The sequence below is a fragment of the Lynx canadensis genome, chromosome A3 (genome assembly GCF_007474595.2).
Source record: "Lynx canadensis isolate LIC74 chromosome A3, mLynCan4.pri.v2, whole genome shotgun sequence".
NCBI lineage: Eukaryota > Metazoa > Chordata > Mammalia > Carnivora > Felidae > Lynx > Lynx canadensis.
This window is the reverse complement of record NC_044305.1, coordinates 124,019,757-124,044,901: the sequence shown is the minus strand read 5'-3', so window position 1 is coordinate 124,044,901 and position 25,145 is coordinate 124,019,757. Positions and strand designations below refer to the sequence as shown.

The 25,145-nt window shown below is 44.5% G+C and overlaps 1 protein-coding gene across 2 annotated transcripts in view; it reads right to left on the bottom strand.

Moving 5' to 3' along the window:
* Positions 1–6,000: 6,000 nt before the first annotated feature.
* The window catches only part of LDAH (lipid droplet associated hydrolase), a 112,640-nt gene continuing 93,495 nt past the window's right edge, over positions 6,001–25,145 (bottom strand). For both annotated transcript variants that reach the window (XM_030311573.2, XM_030311574.1), the window contains exon 7: positions 6,001–8,144. In XM_030311573.2, coding sequence (XP_030167433.1) covers positions 7,920–8,144 — 225 coding nt within the window. In that variant the 3' untranslated portion in view covers positions 6,001–7,919. The remainder of the gene's footprint in view (positions 8,145–25,145) is intronic.

The following is a 25,145-nucleotide window of genomic DNA, read 5'->3' as shown; positions in this document are numbered from 1 at the left end:
TTGACGTTTCTATAGCAGTATATATTTGTTAAACATGCTTGTATACTCTTCGTTAACCATTTTAATATTTTGTACAGATAAGGTGATTAAATATTTTATTGATAAACCTGCTCCTGGCTGGTCTTTCGAGAACTGTTTTTTGCCTCGTTATTCAGCCTTTCTCTGATGGTCTTCTCCCACTGCTCAACACTAAGAATGGAAGCCAACCGTTCAGGTGTTTGGATGACTGCATGGAAAGGGGGGTGCAGGGTATCGCCGGGTCTGTCCGCCTTTATGCTGACCGTCCCCCCTTGACACACCTCAGGCTGTCAAGTGCATACGGATGGGGGCCTCTGCATGGGGCCGCTGCTCCCTGGGGCTCTGTGACTGGTGTGGCTCTGCAGGACACTGCACAGCCCCACACTGCATGGGGAAGCACCCCAGCTTGGGTTCAGGGTTGAAGACGCCAGAATGCAGTGGAAGACACTGTCCCTTTGGAAAAAGAATACTGCCTTATTTATTTAATGTTTTATTTACTTTTGAGACACACACACACACACACACACACACACGGAGACAGAGACAGAGAGGGAGTAGGGGAGGAGCAGAGAGAGAGGGAGACACAGAATCTGTAGCAGGCTCCAGGCTCGTCAGCACAGAGCCTGATGCAGGGCTTGAACCCATGAACTATGAGATCGTGACCTGAGCTGAAGTTGGATGCTTAACTGACTGAGCCACCCGGCACTCCAGACACTGCCAGTTGGGATGAGTGAACATCATCACTGCAAACACAGTCCGAGTGAAAGGTTGTGCTCTTTACAGGCCAGGCTGCTGTGGGATCTGTCTCACTTCAAAAAGCCTGAGCGCTCCCATTCCAGAGGTGGCACTGTCGAGTCTCAGAAATCCAAAGGCATAACGCCTGATGGTAGCAGCTTGCTCTGCAAGGCCAATTATAGATTTTAGGGAAACCAACAGAGTCCTACAGCAAATGGGACGGGTCGCTTTTGCTCAGTGCTCTTCAGACAAGTACAAAGATCTGCGCTCAGCGGCACCGCCTTGGCTGTCCCAGACCAGGCAGGAGAGCACCGGCTACACAGTGTTCTACAGCTGTTCTGCCCTCACAACTTTTTCTACAACAGAGGAAAGAGAAAGTGATTTCATCTGTTCCTTAAGTATTTCTGGGAGAGGATGAGTGACAGAGCAGCAGTTGTGGGAAGGTGACAGGAACTGCCCTCACTAATGACTTACCAGAATGACCTCCTCCGGGATCTGGGTACGGCCAGTGGGACCCACCTATTTGCAGAGCGATGGCAGCACATGTCTACTGTAATTGGCTGCTTCTGCAGCGTGTTAATGCTAGTCTCTCTCCCGTGAAATGTAGCTCAAGAAAGTCTGCTCCCCTTTCACTTCTTAATTTCATTACTAAAGAGTCTTTTTCATTGGAAGGGAATTATATTCGCCTTTCAACTAACTTATGTGGTAGGTATGTGAAAGTGTAGGACTTGTGACCGTGCCATTGAAAAGTGTAGTCTCGTCATGCTGTTTCCAACAATTCTTGGCTGGTTCTTCGCTTTCCTATTTCTCAGTCTCCACTTGGCCTACCCTGGTCTTCCATGGTTAGGGGGTTACCCGGTGAGCAGAGAAGGGGTAGTTACAGGGAGAAAGCAAAGTCAGGGGTGGCATTTAGCACTTTATCCTGTTCCCCAAACACTGATGAGAGCAAGTCTGAAAGGTCCACAGTGACTGAGATTAACGGGAGGCGGAGACCTCAGGCCCTGCTCCCTCTGGCGCACCCTGGTGTGCCCAGTGCCCACTCACTGCCCAGCAGCCAAGGCACATGCGTGCCACCTGCTGTCCCGCTGAGGGTGGCGCTGCCTGACCTGGTTGTGGATGCATCGTGCTCCTGCGCTCCCGGGAATCCCGCACTCTTCTATCCAGAAGGAACAGTGATCTGGGGAGAAGCTCATCCTTTGCAACGTGTCACCAGTGTGCAGCCACCGCCTGCGAGGCTGTGGGCGTCTGCCAGTCCTAATAGCATGCAGGTGCACGGCCCTTCGGCAGTGGCCAGTAGGAGGGAGCCCAGCTGCGGTGCGGGGCCTGAGCAGGGTGGATTTGCAGAGGCGGGATCCTAGTCCCTCTGTGAGCAGGGAGGCCCTGCAGGTGCACCCGCACCCCCTGGCTGTAATGGACGCCCAGTCACAGGGTCACATTCCCTTCCCAGGGAAGAGGAATTTTCCCATAGACTTAACCCAGTGAGGAAGTCTGTCCCAATGTAGGGAGGTCAGCACAGGTCCCTCTGCCAGAATGTCTGAGGAATGTACCACAAAATGAAAACGCTTTGCTGTCCCGGAGCGTGGTCTTGTGCATTGTTGCTGTAATTCCCACTCAGGGGTGCTGCACGGGGTTCACGCTCAACAAATAATAACTGCATATTTGGTAGTTGCTAATACCCAAACTCCAGAGGCTTTCTAACCGTAGAAGAATGGAAATAACAGTTGCATTTGGAGGGGACCAGAATGGCCATGAAGTGTGGGGGCCTCGCTTTCTGCAGTCCCTGGAGCCAGAAAGCCAACAGTCGATGTCCTTGAGTCCGTCCGTCCCGGTTGTGCACAGCTCAGCTGAGGAAAGGCTTAAGGCAGAAAAGAGCTGGTCCACTTTACATTTCCACTTACACATTCAGTTGTGAGGGATGAAGAGTCCCTGAGACATGATTCCCTGAGAGTCCGACCGACTGAGAGGACTGTGTTTCTTGAGACCTTGACCCTCAGGTATGGTAGAAACTTTTATTAATTTAGGTAAAACTTATTGAATATTCTGTGTGGCAGGCCCTATTCTATAAGTCCTGAGAACACAGAGATGATGAAGACACAAGTCCCATGTCCTCAAACTTTCCTTTTAAGGCCAGGGAAGAGTTTGGCAGCAGGGGCGGGGAGGAGCAGACTGGAAAAGTAGAATTCTGGGAATAGCTGGTAAGTACTCCAGTAGAGACCTGGCCAGTGCACCGTGAGGGCTCCCTCCCTCTGGGGGGAGGAAGGGTCTATGCTGGGGGGCAGGAGTAGTTGGCGTTTGGGGCCGAGTCTGGGGGTGGGCAGTAGAGACATGGGGACTCTCAGAGCTGGAGCAGTTGACTCCAATGTTCTCAGGGTGCAGGTGCAGTCAGAGACACCACTGCCTGAAGGGCCAAGGCGGCTGTGGTAGAGAGCAGAGGTCAGAAGGAGGGACAAGGCAGCTGTGGCAGAGAGCAGAGGTCAGGAGGAGGGACGGCAGCCTCTGCTGTGACTCCTTGCAATTCACTGCCCTGTGTACCCCAGCCCCACCTCCCACCACACACTCTGCTCCCTCATTCTTCTCAAACTATTCCATTGTTACCAACCACGTGACCTGCCAACCTGGCCCTCATTTCCCTTCTCTCCACTCCTGTGCCAGCCCTCTGCTCTTGCTGGACTGCCCACTGGTGCCTCCAGGAGGCAGCACGGTGCCGTGTAAAGGGGAGGGATCTTGGCTCTGGAGTAGAGGCTGCCTTTGAATTCCTGCCGCCTCTCAGTAGCTGTGAGCTCTTCAGCCAGTCACTTACCTGTCACCTCTGTGGTAATCCGTAGTGAGTGTGGCCATAACCTCATGGGACCACGAGGCCCACATGAAACAATGTGAAGGGAGGGCGGTGGCTTCTATGGGCTCTCTCCTCTCTCTCACCTGTCCTTCTGGTACTAGGAGCAGTCTCCTCCACTCTCCTTCTGGGGGTTTCCTCTTCACAGAACTATGGCAACCTAGAGCCTTCAGTCTGGTGGGAGAGGCCAGACCCATGTTCCACAGTGGTTCCCCACATGGCCCAAAGTGAGATGTGTTCACAGAGCGCACTTAGTTCCAGCCACTGACCTCTCTTTAAACCTCATTTCCCATGGGACAGTGCGGCCCAAGTATGTCCTCTTCTTTCCTGCAAGAGAAGGCTAGGAACAAAGATGATGTCTCATGTTAAGGAATGTTTTGCTTCCTGCATCTTTTCTAAATCTACCGTAAGGTCCTCAAGGTGCTGTTTGAGCATCCTCTGCTCTGTGTGGGAAGACTGCATGGCCTTGGGCCAGAAAGCTGAGGGGGGAGGGGGGTAACTGTCCCTCCCCCTGAGTATGAACCAGAAATGTTAAGACTGCAAGAATCAAGTTGCAGGCTGGGTGAAAAAATGCAGAAGCTGAGAGGTCACCGGGTCCTCTGCTGCACCAAAGAGAAGACACAGTAAGAGAAAAGCAAGTTTGCTAGCCTTTTCTTTCAGCTACCATTTTACAGAGCATCTACAGTAAGCCAGACAAGGTGCTAGATGCTATACGCATGAACTCAATTAACCCATTAAAAATAAACAAAAGCCTTCCTCAAATCTAAAATCCCATCAGTGCAGAGTCCAATGTGGGGCTCGAATTCACAAAATGTGAGATCATGACCTGAGCCAAAACCGAGTTGGACACACATAACTGATTGAGCCATGCAGGCGCCCCAAAGAACTTTACTTTCTAGAAAAGCATCCATGAGAGACAGATGCAGGAGAGAACATGGTGGATTTTTAAAAAATTATTTTTATAGATTTCAAACTCATCTCAAACTTACAAAAAAGCTACAAGTACCAAGAACATTTTGTTTCCTCTGAACCATGTGAGAGCAAACGGACATGATGCCCCAGCCCACCCCCAGGCACTTCAGTGTGTCTGCAGAGTACAAATAAGGACATCCTCTTTTCCACAATCCAACCACTGAAGTCAGAAAATGAACACCGATCTCTTACTCCCAGTTCATCTGTAGATCCCAGTCAAGTTGTGCAAACTTCCCAACAATGTGTTTTATTTTTTATTTTTTATTTTTTTTATTTTTATTTTTTAATTTTTTTTAACGTTTATTTATTTTTGAGACAGAGAGAGACAGAGCATGAACGGGGGAGGGGCAGAGAGAGAGGGAGACACAGAATCAGAAACAGGCTCCAGGCTCTGAGCCATCAGCTCAGAGCCCGATGTGGGGCTCGAACTCACGGACCGCGAGATCGTGACCTGGCTGAAGTCGGACGCTTAACCGACTGCGCCACCCAGGCGCCCCACAACAATGTTTTTTAAAGAAAGCATCTACTTCAGAATCAAGCATTGCATTAAGTTATCATGTCTTTTTAGTCTAATATGGAATTAATTTTAATATAATGTAGGGTGAAGAAAAAAAAAATCAAGCCTTTAGAGGTCCCTGGCTCTCCAAGGGTTGGGTGGAGAAGTGGATGGTGAGAGGTGCCTGGCCACCTTGAACATGAGAGCCCCAGGAACTGCCTCTGGAGATTCTCTCTGTCCCCTGGCCCAGAGCAGCCTGGCCAAGGCCACTGGTCATGACTCCAGCTTAGACTTTTCACTCAGCACTAGATAAACCCATATGAAGCAAAATATACTTTTTTTAATGTTTATTTTTGAGACACACACACACACACACACACACACACACACACACACACACAATGTTAGTGGGGGAGGGGCAGAGAGAGAAGGAGACAACAGACTCTGAAGTAGGCTCCAGGCTCAGAGCTATCAGCACAGAGCCCGACGTGGGGCTCGACCTCATGAACCATGAGATCATGACCTGAGCCCAAGTTGGATGCTCAACTGGCCACCCAGGCACCCCATTAATCCTATCTTTTAAGTGAGGACACTGATGCATGGAGAAATTAGAGAAAGTTGTCTAAAAATCACACAGGTGACAAGGCCTCCAGAGTTCCTGTATACCTTATCATGTCGTATATATGCATGGAAATATTCAGTGCTTTGTTTAATTCCTAAGGAAATGAACTCCAATCTCCTGAAATCAGATTCTTCTCTAAAAGGAGGAATGAGAAAATCCAACAGAGAGACTTGGGTCCAAGTCTAACTCAGGAGCCTGTTCAGACGGTACCATGCACCCCCGCCCCCCATACAGAGGTCAGGCCAGGCAGTTCTAAGTGTTGGTTAAACATTTATTTTGAAAATTCATTTGGCGATTGGATGATAAACAGAAAACGAGCCCATATCTTCTACTTTTCATCATTTATTTAAGCTCTGAAAAACCACCATAAGACACAATGTCATATATATGGACAGAGTAATACAAACTAATGTTGAAAGAAGAGCTGGCAATGCTATTATTCTCTGAGTAGGTGTGATTCACCAGGACTTGGTCAAGGGCTTCAAGTTAGTACTATGAGCATCTCCTATGTGCAAGGCAGTTCGGAGCCGTGAATCGGAGCTTCTGACACCAGATTTCCAGAAGGCCCACCCACACAGCGGCCAATCAGGATTTCGTGTGTAGCCCTATGCCAGTGGCCTGTGTGTCTCCTGGTTTATCTCCGGGGCCAGGAGCACTTGGCTCTTCCCCTCTGAGAAGTCATTTGCTCTGATGCAGATGCCATGCCAAGGGACAGTAACTCGTTCAACCCTCACCACTGGGTTGGCAGCATATCAGAGCTGAAGCTTTCATCAGGGGGCTTTAGGCTTTGAAAGGAAGGACAACATTCTATTGTTCTTTTGGAATGATAACGCCATGAGGGGTCTCCTCTAGGAAAAAACTGAATGCTTTGGATCAACTGTCAACTATTACTGCTGTCAGTGGGATTTATTGGCTCCTAGGATCCCAGGATTGAGTCATTTTAGGGAAGGCAGAAATATTGTGAGCCTGCTCCAGGCTGGAGAACAAGCTTCTTCTCTACTGGTCCTCAAGGCATCCAGAGAAGGTGAATTCACATAATTTAATGGATTGTTTTGGTTCATTAGTAAAATAACTTCTTTCCAACTCACAAAGCCAAGGCAGAAATGTAGAACTCATTTATGGTCCTTCTCTATTCAGCAATTGAAAGATGCCCTCTCAAAAATTACTTACTGGACGATTTGCAGAAGAAAAGAATCATGGCATAGCTAAGAACTCTATCCTCAATGCCTAGCACAGTACTTAGCTCATAGCTGGCCCTCAGTGTAGTTTTATTGGAAAAAACACAGAAGGGGCAAGTCCACGAGGCAGGTACAGACCGGCTTTGGACAACCCGGGGCCTCCCCATCTGGGCCCCGCAGAAGAGGAGCCTGCAGCGAGCTCACAACCTGGCAGGCTCAGCACAGAGCTTGCTGGCTGTCTTGCGGCAGGAGGCTCAGTCAGGATCCTTCAACAGCTCTTCCTGGTTCCTTCACCAGTGGAATGTCTGGTGAACTTCATTCTCTGTGTAATGCAGGAAGATCAGGAAGTCTCACTCCTCAGAGAAGCTTTTTAGAGATGGAGACAAGCAGTACCTCCCCTGATGTTGGCCCCGCTGGGGGCCTGTGACCCAACGCAAGGTAGTAACAGGTCGGAGCGGGGGGTGGGGGGAGGTCCTGCAGGCTGGCCTGGCTTCCAGTCTGATTCTGATGAGCTCAGCCAGGACCTGTACAAAGTTAGTCCGGGCTGATCTCTAGCTCCTGTCCTTAAGGGAGACCCAGGTCCACTGCCAAGACCCACTAGTCATCACTTCCTGCTACTGGAATGTGCGTCCTCATGATCACATACACTTACATTTCTGACTATACACTTAGCATTCACTGATCTCTTTTACATTTTTGTAATTTCCTCTAGGAGAGCCTGTTCTACAAGGTAACTCAATTAAAACCAACTGAATTTAGACCTCCTTTTGTCTGCAAGGATCCTGCCCACTAGAATAAACTGCATAGTGCCAACTGGGTATCCCGTGCAAACAGAAAAGGTCTTGTTTAGATCACTGATCACTGTGTTCCCTGAGTCTTGGAGAATGTTTCTGTTAAGCCTATGGTGTATTTCACCAACTGGGCTTACTTCAGTCTGTAGTGTGGGGAGCTAGCTCGGAGCTGACAGCAAGCCAAGTCTTCTAGTATCAGACATTAACACCGGACACTTACCTACTAAGTACACTACTAACTACTAAGAGACAGCACACCTACCACTGCTATGTACTAGCTGTCAGTGACGCTTCCATGTGTCAGGGCTTCTATTTTGGACAGATCATCCTTTAGCCAGTCAGCTATCATGCCAGCCATTTCTCCGTAAAAATGGATGATAAAACCATGAGGTAATTTTTTCTCGCAGAGTCGAATATCTCCTTCTGGAAAATCTTTCTTGATGTCTTCATAGTATTTTGTTGGACACCAAGCATCCATAGTACCATAGTAAAATGTAAGCTAAAAGACAAGACAAAAACATTTTATTAGAAAACACTTCCTCTGCCAACACAAACATGACACCAGCAACCTGCAATGCTCTGGTAACAGCCCCTGTACCTGGCCCTATAAGATAGCCGCAAGCCTCCCTCCAGACCATGGCTCTCTTAAGGAAGTGACCTTGATGGTTTATGAGAGTGAATTAAGAGGCATCTGATGGAAAGAAACCCATCCCCACATAGGGAGAGTCTTGTGTGATAGATTTCCCATGATTCACTAAAAGGACATGCCAGCAAAGTTGTGTACATTGAGGCTGGGATGGACACTGGAGAGATGGCTGTGGAGGACAGGGAAGAGTGACTGAGACATGATCGCTGAAGGACTAGTGACCATTCATACACACTTCACAGTTTTCACGCAGCCACATGGTAGACATATGGATATGTTTGTTGAATGCATCCAAAGATGAAGTAGAGAGACTCAGGCTTCTCAATGTAGCAGACGAAAAGTGATCAGAATCCTGAGAGTGGCTGTAACATTTCTGAATGGGCTCCATGCAGCAGGAGAGTATGCAGATTCAGTGGGCAGGTGATATAATCATGCTTCAGGTGACAGCAAGCAGCTGCATGGAGACAGAGCCTCCTTTAAGACATTACTAAGACCCTTACTGGATACTGATCTATACCTGCCCATGACACACACACACACACACACACACACACACGCGCGCGCGCACAAATATGTGTATGTACGTATATACACGAATCTGTATATGTGTATGGGTACATACGTATATATGCACATACAGGTATCCTCTGCTTTTCCAAAGTTCGTGTTATGCCACTTTGCTTTTATGAAACACCTATGTTAGCATCTGTTTTCGCTAAACAAAAGACACCCGAAGCGGATTTTCGTTTTTATGAACAAAAGCTAAAAGCAAAAATAGTGTTCAGTGTTTGTTTGGCAGTGGGCAGGTACAGAGGCAGCACACACCTGGAAGAGGGAGTGGCTCCACCACGCTCCTTCCCCTGGAACTACATTTCACATCAAGCCACCATAGCTTTGAACTGTGGCTGCAAGCATCTGGGCTTTACCTGGATTTATTTTGGGTACCCACTAGCATGATGTGTCCTAAAGTATCTGAAAAGCCTGAGAGAGGTTATTTTTTGGGTCTGGGAACACTCAAAAAATTTTCCATATAAATTAAGGTAATTACTTCTTTGTTTTACGCCACTTCAACTTATAAAAGGTTTTACAGGAATGCTCTACTTTTGGATAGTGGGGGAAACCTGATAAGAGCTAACAAAAGACTTCACACAATGAAGTGACACGATCAGGTCTGCATTGTAGGTCACGTACTCTGGCTACAATGGCAAAGAGAGATGGGAGCAGTCAAAGTGTGTCGGGAAGACGACGCGGGACACACGTGTTACTGCCCACTAGGTGATTTTGATCTAATAGTCATTAAATCCATTATCTGAATATGGACAAGGGAGACTCTTTTGATAAAGACACTGGTCTTTATTACAATAACCTTATGACTTAACCAATATTTAAAGGAACAGTTAAAACAATACTTTAAAGAGGAAAATATGTAGACTACTCCAGAGAGTCAGTTACTAACAACTAAACCTTGAGTTGCAGACTTACTCTGAATTACTTCACAGACAACTTTCTGGTTGTCACCTGAGGTTTTAGTTTTGAAAGCTGCAAAGGATCTGTGGCTTACAGGCTGCTCACTTCTTCTTCCCATTCTCCTATGTTTTGCTCACTACAATCATTTGTGAGTACTCCAAAGCCCCTAAAACCAAAATTCATTCTGCCATGGCTCTTAGCAGCGTATGAAGTTCTTTCTGTTGCTGGAGGACAGAGAACCTGGTGGCAGCCTGGCTCTTTCCCCTGGGTATCAGTCTCTCTACAGCTCTGCCATGTTGCAACCCCACCAGCAGAGGGTGACGATTCTGGCCAGCAACACCCTGCCTGCAGGCATTAATTACCTACCAATAGGGCTAATAACTTTAGGTTCTCTCTAAACCATACCCTACCCTTACCCACAAGAATCTTTTAAATTATATCCAGGAAATCGAGTACGTTACAGTCCTCATGCCCAGTGGTTCGGCACTTCCTCAGAGTATGAAACAGTGCTGAGAAATCTGCAAGTGCTGACTTGGGCCCATGACCGTCATGTGTGTTCCTCTGCCCCAGTGCACTCTCTTGCCTTAAGATTCCTGAATGCCGACAAAGGTGCTTTGGGAGCCCTCACACCTGCATAAGCTGGCAAAGTCTTGTGAAAAGCTCTATTGTAGAAGGATCAACTAGAGGGACAGCAAGGCAGAAAGAGCTCTCCAGGGGTCTCTGACAAGGAGCGCTCCATCACTCTGTGCACCTGCTGCTGCTTTCTGCCTCATATTTCAGAGACTATTCCTTTGGAGAGTTTAGCATTTACTTTTCAGTGAGGGAATTACAACTTAAAATGTCTTCATTGAAAAGTCCAGCTTGATGGGCTGGGAAACACCATCCCTTCCCTCACGAATGAAGGTGTGGACAGTTGAGCAGGAATAACACACGTGGATTACAGAGGCCTTACACCTACTTCAGGGTATCCAGAGACAAGTCGTGTCCAAGTAGTTAAGCTACCCAAGACATGTCCAAGGACCCTTAACACAAAGTGTGCAAGATGGCATTAACAGTGAGGATTCCAGATTTCCCATAGGTTCATCTAATTTTACTTCTTAAGCCTCTATGACCGGTAACCATTTAGAGTGGCTGTATTTCGTTAAATCTCTAAGTAATGGTGGGGTAAGGTCTTTTTGCTTAGGTGTTTTGAAAGTTTTCTTCAGACTATATTCACTGAAGGGCAGCCTTCTATGAAAATCTTGGCTTACAAGCAAAACATGTGGTTATTCTAATGCCTTTATATACACTGGCTCAAGATACTTTCCATCCCTATAGATTAGAAGTCACAGGCAATAGATCTGGACAGAAGGCTCTGCATCTGTAACCCTAAACAGGAAACAGAAAAAGTATGGGGTGTGTGGAGCTACTATTGGGGGTGGGGGGAGACAGGTGAAGCAGAAAGAAAGAAAGAACTGGACACCAAAGCACGGTGGTTAAGAGCGTATATGCTATTGTAATATCGATGTGTCAAAACAAAGAACCATCACAACATATAATAATGAACTGCTAAAAACTGAGAATAACATGTTAAGCTCTATATTCACTGAGTCCTTACAACAATACTCTTGAGGAAGGTATTTTATCCTTATTTTACAGAAAAGGAAACTGAGGCATAGTGAGATTAAGTTGTTTAAATTCAAAGAATTAGTGAGTTGTAAGGCTGGGGTATAAATCCAGAGACAACATTCCTAATCTGTACCCTTTACTATGATTTGCAATTAACAGTGAACTGACCCATGTTGTGAAGAGACAAAACCTGAAGACTGGGCAGTCTTCAACTGGCCATGAAAACTGAGAGTGACAATCAAGGGCAGGAGCAAACCCAACAACCTCCACTTACAGCCTTCTCGAAGTCTATGTAGTTCTGGGGCTCTGTGTGTCACGGGTGTAGTAACTGCTGGGACATGACCGGAACTGTTAACTAAGAACCTCAGGTTATCAGCAGGACGTTTAAATTCAAAGGTTTGTAAGAAGATAAATAATTGTTTCCTGTAGTTTTATTTCTCCTTGGCACTAGCTTTGCTATGCATGAGAATTGATAAAAAGTACACATTACTGAATGGAAATTATTCCGTTTCCAAACTGCTGTCATGTTAAGTAATCCGTTTTTCTATTAAACACAAAATTTAATTTTCCCAGTTTTTGTAAATTTAACTTCTCAGGACTGTGCTTTTTGCTTTTCCTCATGTGTGTTCTGCAGTAAGGTGGAATTATAGTTACTAGAGTGCCTGTGCTCACAGACGTATTTTCCTTAAACATTTCAGCATGCCCCTAAGGAGCTATGTCCCTGCAAATTGTTGCAGTTTGCTACCAGTGAGAAGCCACGTTTGTCTTTTCTCATGTGGGTGTTTTTTCTCTCACTTTTTGCTGCTGAAACTAACAGATTCAAAGCAGTCTCACCAAAAATGACTCTAACCCTCCTTCCCATCTGGCGTTGGCTAAGTGGTTGAAATTCACAAGGGAGTAAATCTCACTTCGGGAGAAGCTGCCAGACTAGGGAAGAACACAGGCATGTACACACTGGCCCTTAAACACAAGAGGCAGAGAAGGGTATAAAGTACTTCTGGAGTCCAAAGGAGGAAAACCTGGATTCTGCCCTGACGGAGTCAACAAACCTTTTAAAAATACTTATTTACCTTTTTTATTTTAGAGAGCGAGTGAGAGGGTGAGCAGGGGACAGGCAGAGGGGGAGAGAGAGAGAATCTTAAGCAGGCTCCGCTCTCAGTGCAGAGTCCGATGCAGGCTATATCCCACGACCCTGGGATCATGACCTGCGCTGAAATCAAGAGTCTGATGCTCAGCCGACTAGGTCACCCAGGTGCCTCAACAAATCTTTTTTTAGAACACATTTTGAGTTGTTGGCTTTTATGCATTACTAACAGAGGATTTATTTTAAGAACAAAAGAAATACCAGAAACCATCTTATGACCTAAGTTTATATATTTGATTTAGCTGGTAACAAACTAAAATCACTTTCAATGATATATCTCAAAATATTAAACATGAAAAAACCCACAAAAATCCCTATCTGGTGATGTACAGACACACACACACACACACACACACACACACACACACACACACAAACACACAGAGGAATACTATTCAGCCATAAAAAGGAAGGAAATCCTACTGTTTGTGACAATATGGCTGGACCTTGAAGGCGTTATGCTAAGTGAAGTAAGTCAGAGAAAGACAAATACTGTATGATTTCACTTATATGTGGAATCTAACAAAAAAAGAACTCATAGAAACAGAGAGGGGAGTGGTAGTTGCCAGAGACGGGCAGACAGTGGGGATGGGTGGAAGGATTGGGTGAAGGGGGTCAAAAAGTACAAACTTCCAGTTATGAGTAAGCCCTGGGGGGTTTAATGCAGGGCCTGCTGACTAGAGTTGGCAGCACTGTACTGTGTATTTAAAAGTTGCTAAGACAGCAGATCTTAAAAGCTTTCATAGCAAGAAATTTAAATTTGTAACTATGTAAGGTGATTATGTTAACTAAACTTGCTGTGGTAATCATTTTGCAATATATACATACATCACATTCATTATGTTGTATACCTTAAATTAATACAATGTTTTACCTTGATTATATCTCAATAAAGCTGGAAAAAAATCTCTATTTGTATTACTTTTCTCTATTCAACAATCCAGAGGACTACAGGTATTATAGGAATCACAGGCCTAATAAAAGTGTTTCATAGGCTTAGAATGTTACTTCTTTTCTTTCTTTTCTTTCTCTTTCTTTCCTTTCTTCCTTCCTTCCTCATTCATTCATTTTATTAACCTTACGCATAAGCTGAATTTTATTTTATATTATTTATTTTTAAGTTTTTTAATGTTTATTTTTGAGAGAGAGAGAGAGAGAGAGAGAGGGAAGGAGAAGGGGCAGAGAGGGGGACACAGAATCCAAGGCAGACTCCAGGCTCTGAGCTGTCAGCATAGAGCCCAACGTGGGGCTCAAACTCACAAACTGTGAGATCATGACCTGAGCCGAAGTCGGACGCTCAACCGACTGAGCCACCCAGGCGCCCCATGCATAAGCTGAATTTTAGAAGCTCCTTAGAATATAATTCATCATAAAGCCAAGTTTGGTATAAGCTAGTTCTTGGCAGTTTAACAAAGTGAACTTCCTCTCTTCAAGTGGTCTTCGAGCGATCTGTTTCATGATACGGTGTAGACTAGAGCAGAGGAGCAAATAGCGCTTCAGGGCCATCATGCTCAGAGTGAAAGGGCTTCTCATAAAGCCTTTGTGTTCTATTATGGTAAAATAATCTGTGAAACTGCTCAAGTTCATTGTGCAGTCACAGGGAGAGAGCATGGTGCAGCGTGCAGAACTTGGGCCCTGGGCCATACCTGCCTAGACTGGAATTTTGGTTCTTCTATCACTAGTTGTTCCCTTAGACTAGTTTCTTAGCCTGTCTGTGCCTGTCTCCTCATCAGCAAGGTGGGGATAGAACAGCTACCTTGTGGGGTGGTAAGGATTAGAAAACAAAGCACATCAAGCACTTGGCATATAGTAAGCACTCTTAAAGGACACATGGTGTTATACTGGTGATAACAATGAGGACAAAGGGATCTCCTGTGGGGGCAAAATCTGTCTAGATTCTTCCCTACAGTGAGAGTTGTGCTCAGATCAGAGGAAAAAGAAGCCACAGGACCTTAAAATAATTTTTGAGAAAATATATTTTCTTCTGATAAGCTGCTTTTGATGTAAGTCAGGCTCAGAAAATGTGGAAGTAAAGAGACTGTCTTTTTTTCCATTGGATATTCTTTCCTGCTTTGTCAAAGATTTGTTGGCCATACATTTGTGGGTCCAATTCTGAAGTCTCTATTCTATTCCATTGGTCTATGTGCCTGTTTTTGTGCCAATACCATGCTGTCTTGATGATTACAGCTTTGCAGTAGAGGCTAAAGTCTGGGATTGTGATGCCTCCTGCTTTGGTTTTCTTCTTCAATATTACTTTGGCTATTTGGGGTACTTTGTGGTTCTATACAAATTTTAGGATTGCTTGTTCTAACTTTAAGAAGAATGCTGGTGCAATTTTGATTGGGGTTGCATTGAATGTGTAGATTGGTTTGGGTAGTATTGACATTACAATATTTATTCTTCCAATCCATGAGCACGGAATGTTTTTTCATTTCTTTGTATCTTCTTCAATTTCCTTCATAAGCTTTCTATAATTTTCAGCATACAGGTCTTTTACATCTTTGGTTAGGATTATTCCTAGGTATTTTATGATTCTTGGTGCAATTGTGAATGGGATCAGTTTCTTTGTCTTTCTGTTGCTTCATTATTAGTGTATAAGAATACAACTGATTTCTGTACATTAATTTTGTATCCTGAGACTTTGCTGAATTCATGTATCAGTTCTAGCAGACTTTTGGTGGAGTCTATCGGGTTTTCCATGTATAGTATCATGCCATCTGCAAAAAGTGAAAGCTTGACATCTCTTTAACAAATGGTGCTGGGAGAACTGGACAGTAACATGCAGAAGAATGAAACTGGACCACTTTCTTACACCAATCATAAAGAGAAACTCAAAATGGATGAAGGACCTGAATGTGAGACAGGAAACCATCAAAACCCTAGAGGAGAAAGCAGGAAAAAACTTCTCTGACCTCAGCCGCAGCAATTTCTTACTTGACACATCTCCAAAGGCAAGGGAATTAAAAGCAAAAATGAGGGGCGCCTGGGTGGCGCAGTCGGTTAAGCGTCCGACTTCAGCCAGGTCACGATCTTGCGGTCCGTGAGTTCGAGCCCCGCGTCGGGCTCTGGGCTGATGGCTCAGAGCCTGGAGCCTGTTTCCGATTCTGTGTCTCCCTCTCTCTCTGCCCCTCGCCCGTTCATGCTCTGTCTCTCTCTGTCCCAAAAATAAATAAACGTTGAAAAAAAAAAATAAAAGCAAAAATGAACTATTGGGATCTCATCAAGATAAAAAGCTTCTGCACTGCAAAGGAAACAATCAACAAAACTAAAAGGCAACCGATGGAATGGGAGAAGATATTTGCAAATGACATATCGGATAAAGGGCTAGTATCCAAAATCTATAAAGAACTCACCAACTCCACACCCAAAAAATAAGTAATCCAGTGAAGAAATGGGCAGAAGACATGAATAAACAGTTTTCTAAAGAAGACATCCAGATGGCCAACAGGCACATGAAAAGATGCTCAACATCACTCCTCATCAGGGAAATACAAATCAAAACCACACTGGGATACCACCTCATGCTGGTCAGAGTGGCTAAAATGAACAAATCAGGAGACTATAGATGCTGGAGAGGATGTGGAGAAACAGGAACCCTCTTACACTGTTGGTGGGAATGCAAACTGGTGCAGTCACTCTGGAAAACAGTGTGGAGGTTCTTAAAAAAATTAAAAATGGATCTACCCTATGACCCAGAAATAGCACTGCTAGGAATTTACCCAAGGGATATAGGAGTGCTGATGCATAGGGGCACTTGCACCCCAATGTTTAAGGCAGCACTTTCAACAATAGCCAAATTATGGAAAGAGCATAAATATCCATCAACTGATGAATGGATAAAGAAGATGTGGTTTATAGATACAATGGAATACTACTTGGCAATGAGAAGGAATGAAATCTGGCCATTTGTAGCAACATGGATGGAACTGGAGAGTGTTATGCTAAGTGAAATAAGTCAGGCAGAGAAAGAAAGATACCGTATGTTTTCACTCATATGTGGATCCTGAGAAACTCAACAGAAGACCAGGGTCGAGGGGAAGAGGGAAAAAAAAGTTAGAGAGAGGGAAGGAGGCAAACCATAAGAGACTCTTAAATACTGAGGACAAACTGAGGGTTGACGGGGGGTGGAGGGGAGGGGAAAGTGGGTGATGGGCATTGAGGAGGGCACCTGTTGGGATGAGCACTGGGTGTTGTATGGAAACCAATTTGACAAATAAATTTCATATTAAAAACATGTGGAGGGGTGCCTGAGTGGCTCAGTCGGGTAAGCGCCGACTTCGGCTCAAATCATGATCTTGCGGTTCATGAGTTTGAGCCCCGCGTCGGGTTCTGTGCTTCTGTGCTGACAGCTCAGAGCCTGGAGCCTGCTTCGGATTCTGTGTCTCCCTCTCTCTCTCTCTCTCTCTCTCTCTCTCTCTCTCTGCCCCTCCTCCACTCATGCTCCGTCTCTCAAAAATAAATAAACATTAAAAAAATTTTAAAAGAAATATGGAAGTAATATACACTTTCTTTAAGCCTAAAGCAAAGTATGTTATTATATACATTATCATGTATAGCAAACATGCACTCTACACACACACACACACACACACACACACACACACACTGTATTCCCGTGAAAAGATCATGGGGAAAGACATTAGTTAGAAGATCCAAGATCAGTCATCAACCAAACAAACAGTGAAGCACAACCCCTGTCTGCAAGCCACCACTCATGCTCAGCTCACTGAGTGGACGCTCAGCCACTTTACTTATAAATGAGACCTGGAGCCTACACTGCAGCACCATCTGGGTATTCCTGGTTGAGTATCTTCCAAAATGAAGGATGGCACCAGCATTCGGAGACTACCCTCCTGGTAGGGCTCACAGAGGGAGCCCCTGGGAGTGGAGATAAGGCCCAATGCTTCCCTGGGTGCTGAATGAACAGGCTTCCCAGTATGTTTACGTGCAGATTTCTTTAGAAAGAGTACCCTGAGCCTTCGAGCCGCATGGCAGGGGAAACAGCCACCCTGAGAAAGCAACCAAGGAGCAACGGTGTAGATGTTCAGGGAGGAGACGCGTATTCTCTAGCGTGCTCTGAGAAGTCAAAAAACTTACGCCATTCCTGCTTTCTCCACTTTTTATTTCCTTTTCAGAAATAACTGCCACCCAACAGGTGTGGGTTTGTTTTTTGTTTTTATTTTGTTTTTGATCAAAAAAGCAAAAGATCAGATATAGGGCAGCGAGCTGCTTACAGAGAGGTCAAATTAGTACCCACACACATTTAGGTACTTCCCAGCGAGATCTCCCTGTCCTGCCTTTTTTTTCCCTGTTTTCACCCCCCTCCAGCTTTCCCAGGCTCAGGGTACTAACCCTCCTGCACTGTATCCCACCCCTGGGGAGAATCCAAAACAGGTTGCTTGCTGCTCATCCCCTCCCCAAAGTCAGACCCGGCACCTGTGAAGGAGACCTGTTTTGTAACATAAGCCTCTTCATTTCAGTTATTTAAAAATCATATTCCTCCTGGGAACAGAGCAGCCTCAAACTTTTACAATTTCACTGCAAGTCTTTCCAAGCAACCATTTTTAGGAACTTGAAGAGTTGTTAAAGAAAGGGAGGCAGTTTAGGAAATTCATTTTCCAATTTACCTTGTTTCCTTTCTTCCTTTTATCCAGAATTGGCTCAATTACCATTCTTGAAAACATGAGAATTAAAATCCCCAAAGATTAAGAAAAGTGGCTGAGGATGGGGGCAAGACCACTGAGCCCTCTCCCTTCTTCAGGCACCTTGGGGAGCAGGTGGAAATCAAGCCACCCAAGGAGGAGGTGAGGGCTGGCGGGTTATTGACCGGACCCCTCTCCAGTGGCTGGAATGACTGCGCAACCAACAGACTTGCGAAGTGGAGCTCTTTCCTTTCCGTGTTAAACGCAGGCGTAAAGGGTCAGAACCCACCTACTCCCAAACAGAAGGCGCTGGACCAGCCAGTGATTAGCTTTGTCTCTTTCTTACCTGGGACTAGAGTACGAAGCTGACCTGAGGCATCAATTTCCCTCTGGTGAGGCTACAGAGTATGAGGCATCGGGAACAAATCTATCCCCTTGTGTTTGTGTTTCCCCCTGGTCATATGCCTCAGGAAACTGGCAGATGTGCTAAAGGGTCCTGTTTAGGACCTTCAGCTCATCTGAATCTTCTGCACGAGGGTACTGGCCCAAATCCTGGTAAAGATTAAGTGCTCCTATGCCTTCCTTCACCACTGTTCATTCCTGTTCAACATCTCCCTCGGGCATCTCAAGGGGAGCAGTGGCTGGGATCTAGAATGGGACTGGGGCATTCCAGGGTCTCTTGGCTATATATTTAGTATTACCGAAATCTTTAACTATAGGATGAACTGAAAACATCTAGGAAGAAGTGTGTGGGGGGAGGAGAAGTTAAGCAAATAGTCTTTTTAAAGCACTCAGAGGCACATCTAGGGTATGACTAAATTTGTAATAATATTAATAAACTTCTAGCGGAATGCTTAGGGCACGCCAGATACTCTTAAAAGGTCTTTATATGAATTATAGCATTATATTTTTGGAACAAATGTATAGTACTAGATGCTATTACTAAACCATTTTATTGATGAGAAAGGAGACAGAGTGAGGTCAAGTAGCTTAACCAAGGTCACATAAGTGAGCAAGTGGTGGAGCTGGAGTTTGAACCCCAGGCCAGGAGAAGACTCTGCTCCCCAGTGCATACCCACCCCTTTCAATCACTCTTCACTTGAGAACTCAGGGTGTGCTCACACACGTACGTAACATGAAGCTCTCAAGGTCAAAACGATTGACATAAAAACAAGCCTATGTATTTCCAGGATGATTATGACATTCTGAACAGGCTTCAAATGAGACAGGCAGAACTAACACAATCAGTTTCAGACCGAGGCGTGGCGGAAAGCAGACCTGGTTAGTAGGTCCGGGCAGCACTTCCCATGCTCCGCTAAGCAGGACGTGTGCATGTCTGAAGGATTTGCATGCCCGAATCTGCAAACAACTGCACAACGTTTGTTCCCAAAGGCAACGTGCACCTCTGGGCTCGGGTGGGCTAAGCAGGATGGGGAAAAAGCCGTAGCAGAGGGGTTCCTGTTCCTGAGGGCACTTTGCCCCTTTTCCCAAACAACACTGTCACCCTGGCCTGGCTCTCTGGGCGCAGGGCGGCCCTTCTACTGCTGTCTGCCTTTGTCAGAAAGCTGCACCTCGTGTGTTCTCGCCGGGAACAATTTTAGACCCTTGCTGACCGGCAGTGATGCCCAGATTCCGTCTGGCAGTAGCACACACCAGCTGTTTCCATTCGCTGAGGCCAGAGATGGTCACGGCAGTTTAGAATTTCCCTCCTGAGTGAGTTTTAAATGAAAACTTCAAGTTTCTGAACCAAACACGAATTCACTTTTCTGTGAATGAGACATACATTCTCGTACAGTTTAGAACAAGGGCAGAACACACGAATGTTGACCTATTTGCCTCAGACACACCAGGTGCCTCCTAATGCAGAACATACTCCAGGGGTTCTCCAAAGAATTGGGACAGGAGTGGCGAAGACGTACAGTTGATTCTCTTCCTTGGGGTTATTTCTATTCTGGTTCTCATTCTTGTCCCTCCCCCTCCCGTCTCATCCATTAGCCGCTCTACTTCCTCCCAACCTTTTAAGCTGTGTTCCCCAAGGGTCAATCTTTAGATGTCTTCTCTCCACATACTACTTCCTTTTCTTACTATTACCCAAGCTCATGGCTTCAAATCTATCCTTACCGTTTCAGCCCGGGCTACCGTTCTAAGCTTCACACCGTACGGCCAGCTACCTGCCAGACATGTGCCCACTTGGGTGTCCACAGGTATCTCAAACAAAGTACCCAAATCAACTACTCTCTCAACCACCTCCTCCAACTAGCTGATCCTCCTTCCCTATCTTGTTATCAATCTAAATACAGAGAAATAATCTGAGATTCTTCCATCTCCATTCTCTCATTCTTTCACTTAGTACTAAGTGCTGTTGTTTTTTGTTATAGACTCAAAACTTTAATCAGTGAACTAACATGCACACATGAAGGGCACCTTTACACTGGCCCACAGCAACACAGGTCAGTAGTTACAGAGTCTGCTCCCAAGTACTAAGTTCTTCTACTTCCTAAATCTTCCCTATCTTACCTCCTTTCCACCCCCATCCCACTGCCTGAGTCCTTGTAAAAGCCTTTTGAATGATCTCCCTACCTCAAATTTCATTCTTATCCCATATTTTCCGTATGTTCCCCCAAAATAATCCCTCTCATTTGTTAATCTAGCCACATTCCTAGGGCTGACTGATGTGAACTGGTAGCTCTCAACTGGCTGGCTGTTCACAGATGGCACATGCTCTGATGGGTCAATGGCTGTGTCATATGGTTGTCAAACATTGTGAATATCACTCCTTACTTAAACCCTACAATGGCTCCCTAGCATCTCAAAATAATCTAGTCTTTTTAGTGTAACATCTCATGGCTTCTTGTTCTCAGGCCAGTGCGCAAGCCACAACACCGTGCTGCCTAATCTATATTCTAGTCTCTCCAAGGAAGGGCTTCTTCACTGGGGTCTAGGGGTCCATGTGGGTTTGTATAGAAGTGGCAGTGGGGGAGGGGTAACGTACACTTGCTTGGGAAAAAGATGACATCTTTATTTTTGCTAACCTCTAACTATAATTTAGTATTTCCTTCAATTATGTATGCAGGCAATAAATGATAATAGTATGAGTAACACCTATATTTTGTCACCTATAAAATTACGGAAATTCTTAAATCGCAGTAAACTTGTTGAGGATAACTAAAAAATTATTTATGCTCATTGCTATAAATTTACCCTGGGTGGCTCAGTCAGTTAAGCATCTGACTCTTGATTTCAGCTCAAGTCATGACCTCACAGTCTGTGAGATTGGGCTGTGCATCGGGCTCCTTGCTGTCGATGTCAGGGCAGAGACTACTTAGGATTCTCTCTCTTCCTTTCTCTCTGCCCCTCCCTCACTCACACACATGCTCTCTCTCAAAATAAACATTTTCAGTATTAATTCTGACTGCTATTATATGTCACTATTTAATGTGTTAATAAAGGTATATATACTATGTATCACAAATTTGTTTTTAAGTGATTTTGATAAATATACTTCAATATAATTGCTTTCTTGTAGTAATTTCATGTATTTATTTTATGCACTTAGATAAATTATTTTGCATAGGGGTCCACACATGAGAGAGCCAAAGAGACGCATGGCACAGGGAAGACTTAGACTCTCTACCCTAGTGGCTTCCCCATCCATCCATCCAGTACGCATTTGTTGATTACTCAGCAGGTATCGTTCACTGTGCTGAGTCTTAGAGATATCAAGATGAGAAAAACATAGTTCCTGACCTGCAGGTGGAGGAAAGGGCAAACCAACCATTTGAATACTCTGTGATAAATGTAATATTGTAACTTTACACAGGGAGCCAGGTGAACTGGGAGAGGGACACCTAACCAAAACCAGGGGCTGGGAAAGCCTCCTGGAGATGACAATGGAGCCAGGTTTTAAAGGATGGATAAGATCCAGAGGTGCCTGGGTGGCTCAGTCAGTTAAGTGTCTGACTCTTGATTTTGGCACAGGTCATGATCTCCCATTTCATGGGACTTAGTCTCATGTCAGCCTCTACACTGACAGCATGGAACCTCCTTGGGATTCTCTCTCTCCCTCTTTCTTGCCTCTCTCTCTCTCAAAATAAATAAATAAACTTTATTTTTTAATATATGCATTTTAAAGTTTATTTATTTTGAGAGAGAACAGCAGCTTGAGCAGAAGAGGGGGAGAAACAGAATCCTAAGCAGGCTCTGTGTTGTCAGTGTGAAGCTGGACGTGAGACTCGAACTCATGAATCCTCATGGATCATGAGATCCTGACCTGAGCCACCCAGGTGCCCCTAAATAAATGAACTTTAAAGGGCAGATAGGATTCAGTCAGGTGAAGAAAGAACACAACCTATGATGCCAAAGGACACAGTATAGTCTTTTGACAATAACTATGAGTCTGGTATATTTGCTTCAGGAAAGGGACATAATTTTATGTAGTATTAAAGCACTGCTAATAAACATAACTGTCTGATACTGTATATAAAGTCTCTAGACCTGGGAGGGAGGTTGGGAGGGAAGGCAGGCAGGCAGGCAGGCAATCAGCCTGGTGGATTTTTCATAGTTAAAAAGGTCCAGTTTCCTCAAGAAGATAAAAAGTTCTCTTCATGTGGACAATGGAAATCCAGTGGTAGAAAATTTGAATTTAGGACCAAAGCCTGGTGATGATAGTTTTCTAGAAGATGAGAAAGAATCCAAAAGCCATCCACATGATGTAGCAGAGAGACTATTTTTAGACTAACTTTCTTGTGGCTTCCTGACTGGATGGCACAAAGATGCATTTTTTAGAACTGTCTTAAATTAGTGGAATATTTGAGACACACTATAAGATCTTTGTAACAAAATATATGGCTCAAAAAGTCTTCACACTGGAAGGTAGCCCTGGAAGGGCTGGAAGGGAAGCCCTTCCCTGGAAGGGAAGCCCTGGATAGGTATGAAGTTTTTGAACATATATGTTTGGGCTGAAATGGGACTGGGTATCCTTGACTAGAGTATCTAAAAAGGGATATGTCTAGTCTTGGAAATCGGTTTTCAAGTTGAACTACTTATCAGGGTTGTTTGGAAGGCAAGAGGCATTGCCCACCATCTTCCTAAAAGTATGTACCCTTTCAAGTTTCCTTATTTTCTCAAGCAAGACTGAAACATATGTTGATTCAACTTTTACCAATATTAAATTACAGCATGTTTCCTCTTTTTTCATTACAGAAAAAAAGTTGCAATAAACTTCCTGTCTCTCTGTACCTCGTTTCACTTAGGAATTGCAACTATATTATTCTAGTGGAGAGATCAAACTTAGCCGGTACAAATGATAATCAATGAACTGCAAGGTAGTTTTGCATCATTAAACTAAACAATGCTTTACTTTCCAAAATTCCACAAGTACATTTAATGCTATCTTAAAAACAAAACAAAACAGTTTTCTGTAGTTGGAAAAGTTTATTCTTGTGACTGTGTTAATATTAACCTTCAAATGCCTGCCATCTACCATTATACTCCCGTATTTCTCTCCTGAAAGTTTCAGGAAACTTACAGTGCTCCCACAGTTACCGTAAGCAGACTTCGATCTGGGAATGATTACACTTGCATATGGATTTAACTTAGGACAGGAATAAGTTAGCACCTTCTTTTGACCTCTTTCTGAGAACAACATACAAACAGAATCCCGAAATGATGAGTATTTTACAGCAGCTGGCTTACACAGGTGGTAAGATGGGCTTCGACACATGACGGGTCTAGTCATTCAGCAAGTGTGAATTTTGGAAGTGAGCTTCTGCCAGTCTTATTATTAACTGGGAATTGAGTTGTTTTTATGAACTTCTAGCCTTGAGAACTTAAATGCTTTTTTGAAACAAATTCACTTATAATCTAGCTGAAAAATAAAATACTGTTTTTCTTGAATTTTTACATCCTTCAATGACTGGAAACAGCTGAAAGGCCTGGAGAGAGTGTCCTTCTGAGGCCCCAACCTCCTCCATTCAGCTAGTGAGGGTTTCCTTCTGGCTTCAAAATTTCAGTCTCTAGCCAAATGCTATTTTAGAAAAAGATGACCACTGTGGCCGTTAAGACAAACACAGATTTTCAAAAGTCTTCTCTCTGAGTGAAGCTACTATAGATCAATACTCTGAGAATACTTTTTGAAAGAACATATGTACATTTCATGCTTTAAGATAAGTGTATTGGGAGGTTCTAGAAATATGAATTAACACTGTGGCAAGTTTAAGTCAAAGTCTCAAAGCTTATAAAGACATTCTAAACCTGGGGTGGGGTATCTAAAATTTTACTTGTAGACTGTAGGCTCCCGGGCCCTGTTTGTGGCCACTCAGTAAGGGCGCTGCATTATACCCAGCAGATGCCACAGTTCAGCACTGACTATAAAGCTCTGGGTTAGCACAGCCCAACAGAAACATAAAGGCACAATGTAATTTAAAATTTTCTAGTAACTATACTAAAAAGCATAAAGGAATGGATGAAATTACTTTTAATAATCTATTTTATTTATTAATTCAGTGGTCTAAAATATTATCATTTCAACATGTACCCCTTTTGGGTACTAAGTTTCTGAAATCCAATGTGTATGTTACCCTCATTGCACATCTCCTTTCAGACCAGCCCACAAGAAACCACATGTGGCTGGCAGCTATCCTATTTAGACAGTGCAGCTCTATCCTATTCAGGATGAACAGACAGACAAGTGATGCCATGGGAGTACCAGGGCCACCTAAATTCTAGGGTACTGAGACATATTCTAAACCATGGCACCCTCACAGTTTCAGGGTCTGGTGCTTCCAAATGTGTTCGTGTAAGACTCTAGCTAACTTGCAGCAGTAACTCCCAAGTACTAAATATTTCAATCTTGGCCTTTCTGCATCTGCTTGTATAGAAATCTGGTCTTGGGGTAAGAGCTGGACACTCCTACTCTAATGCACTGGGGAATAAAGAAAGACAAGCTGAGTCAACAGGTCATAGTGATGTCAGTTCTTGTCCAGTGTTTTACTC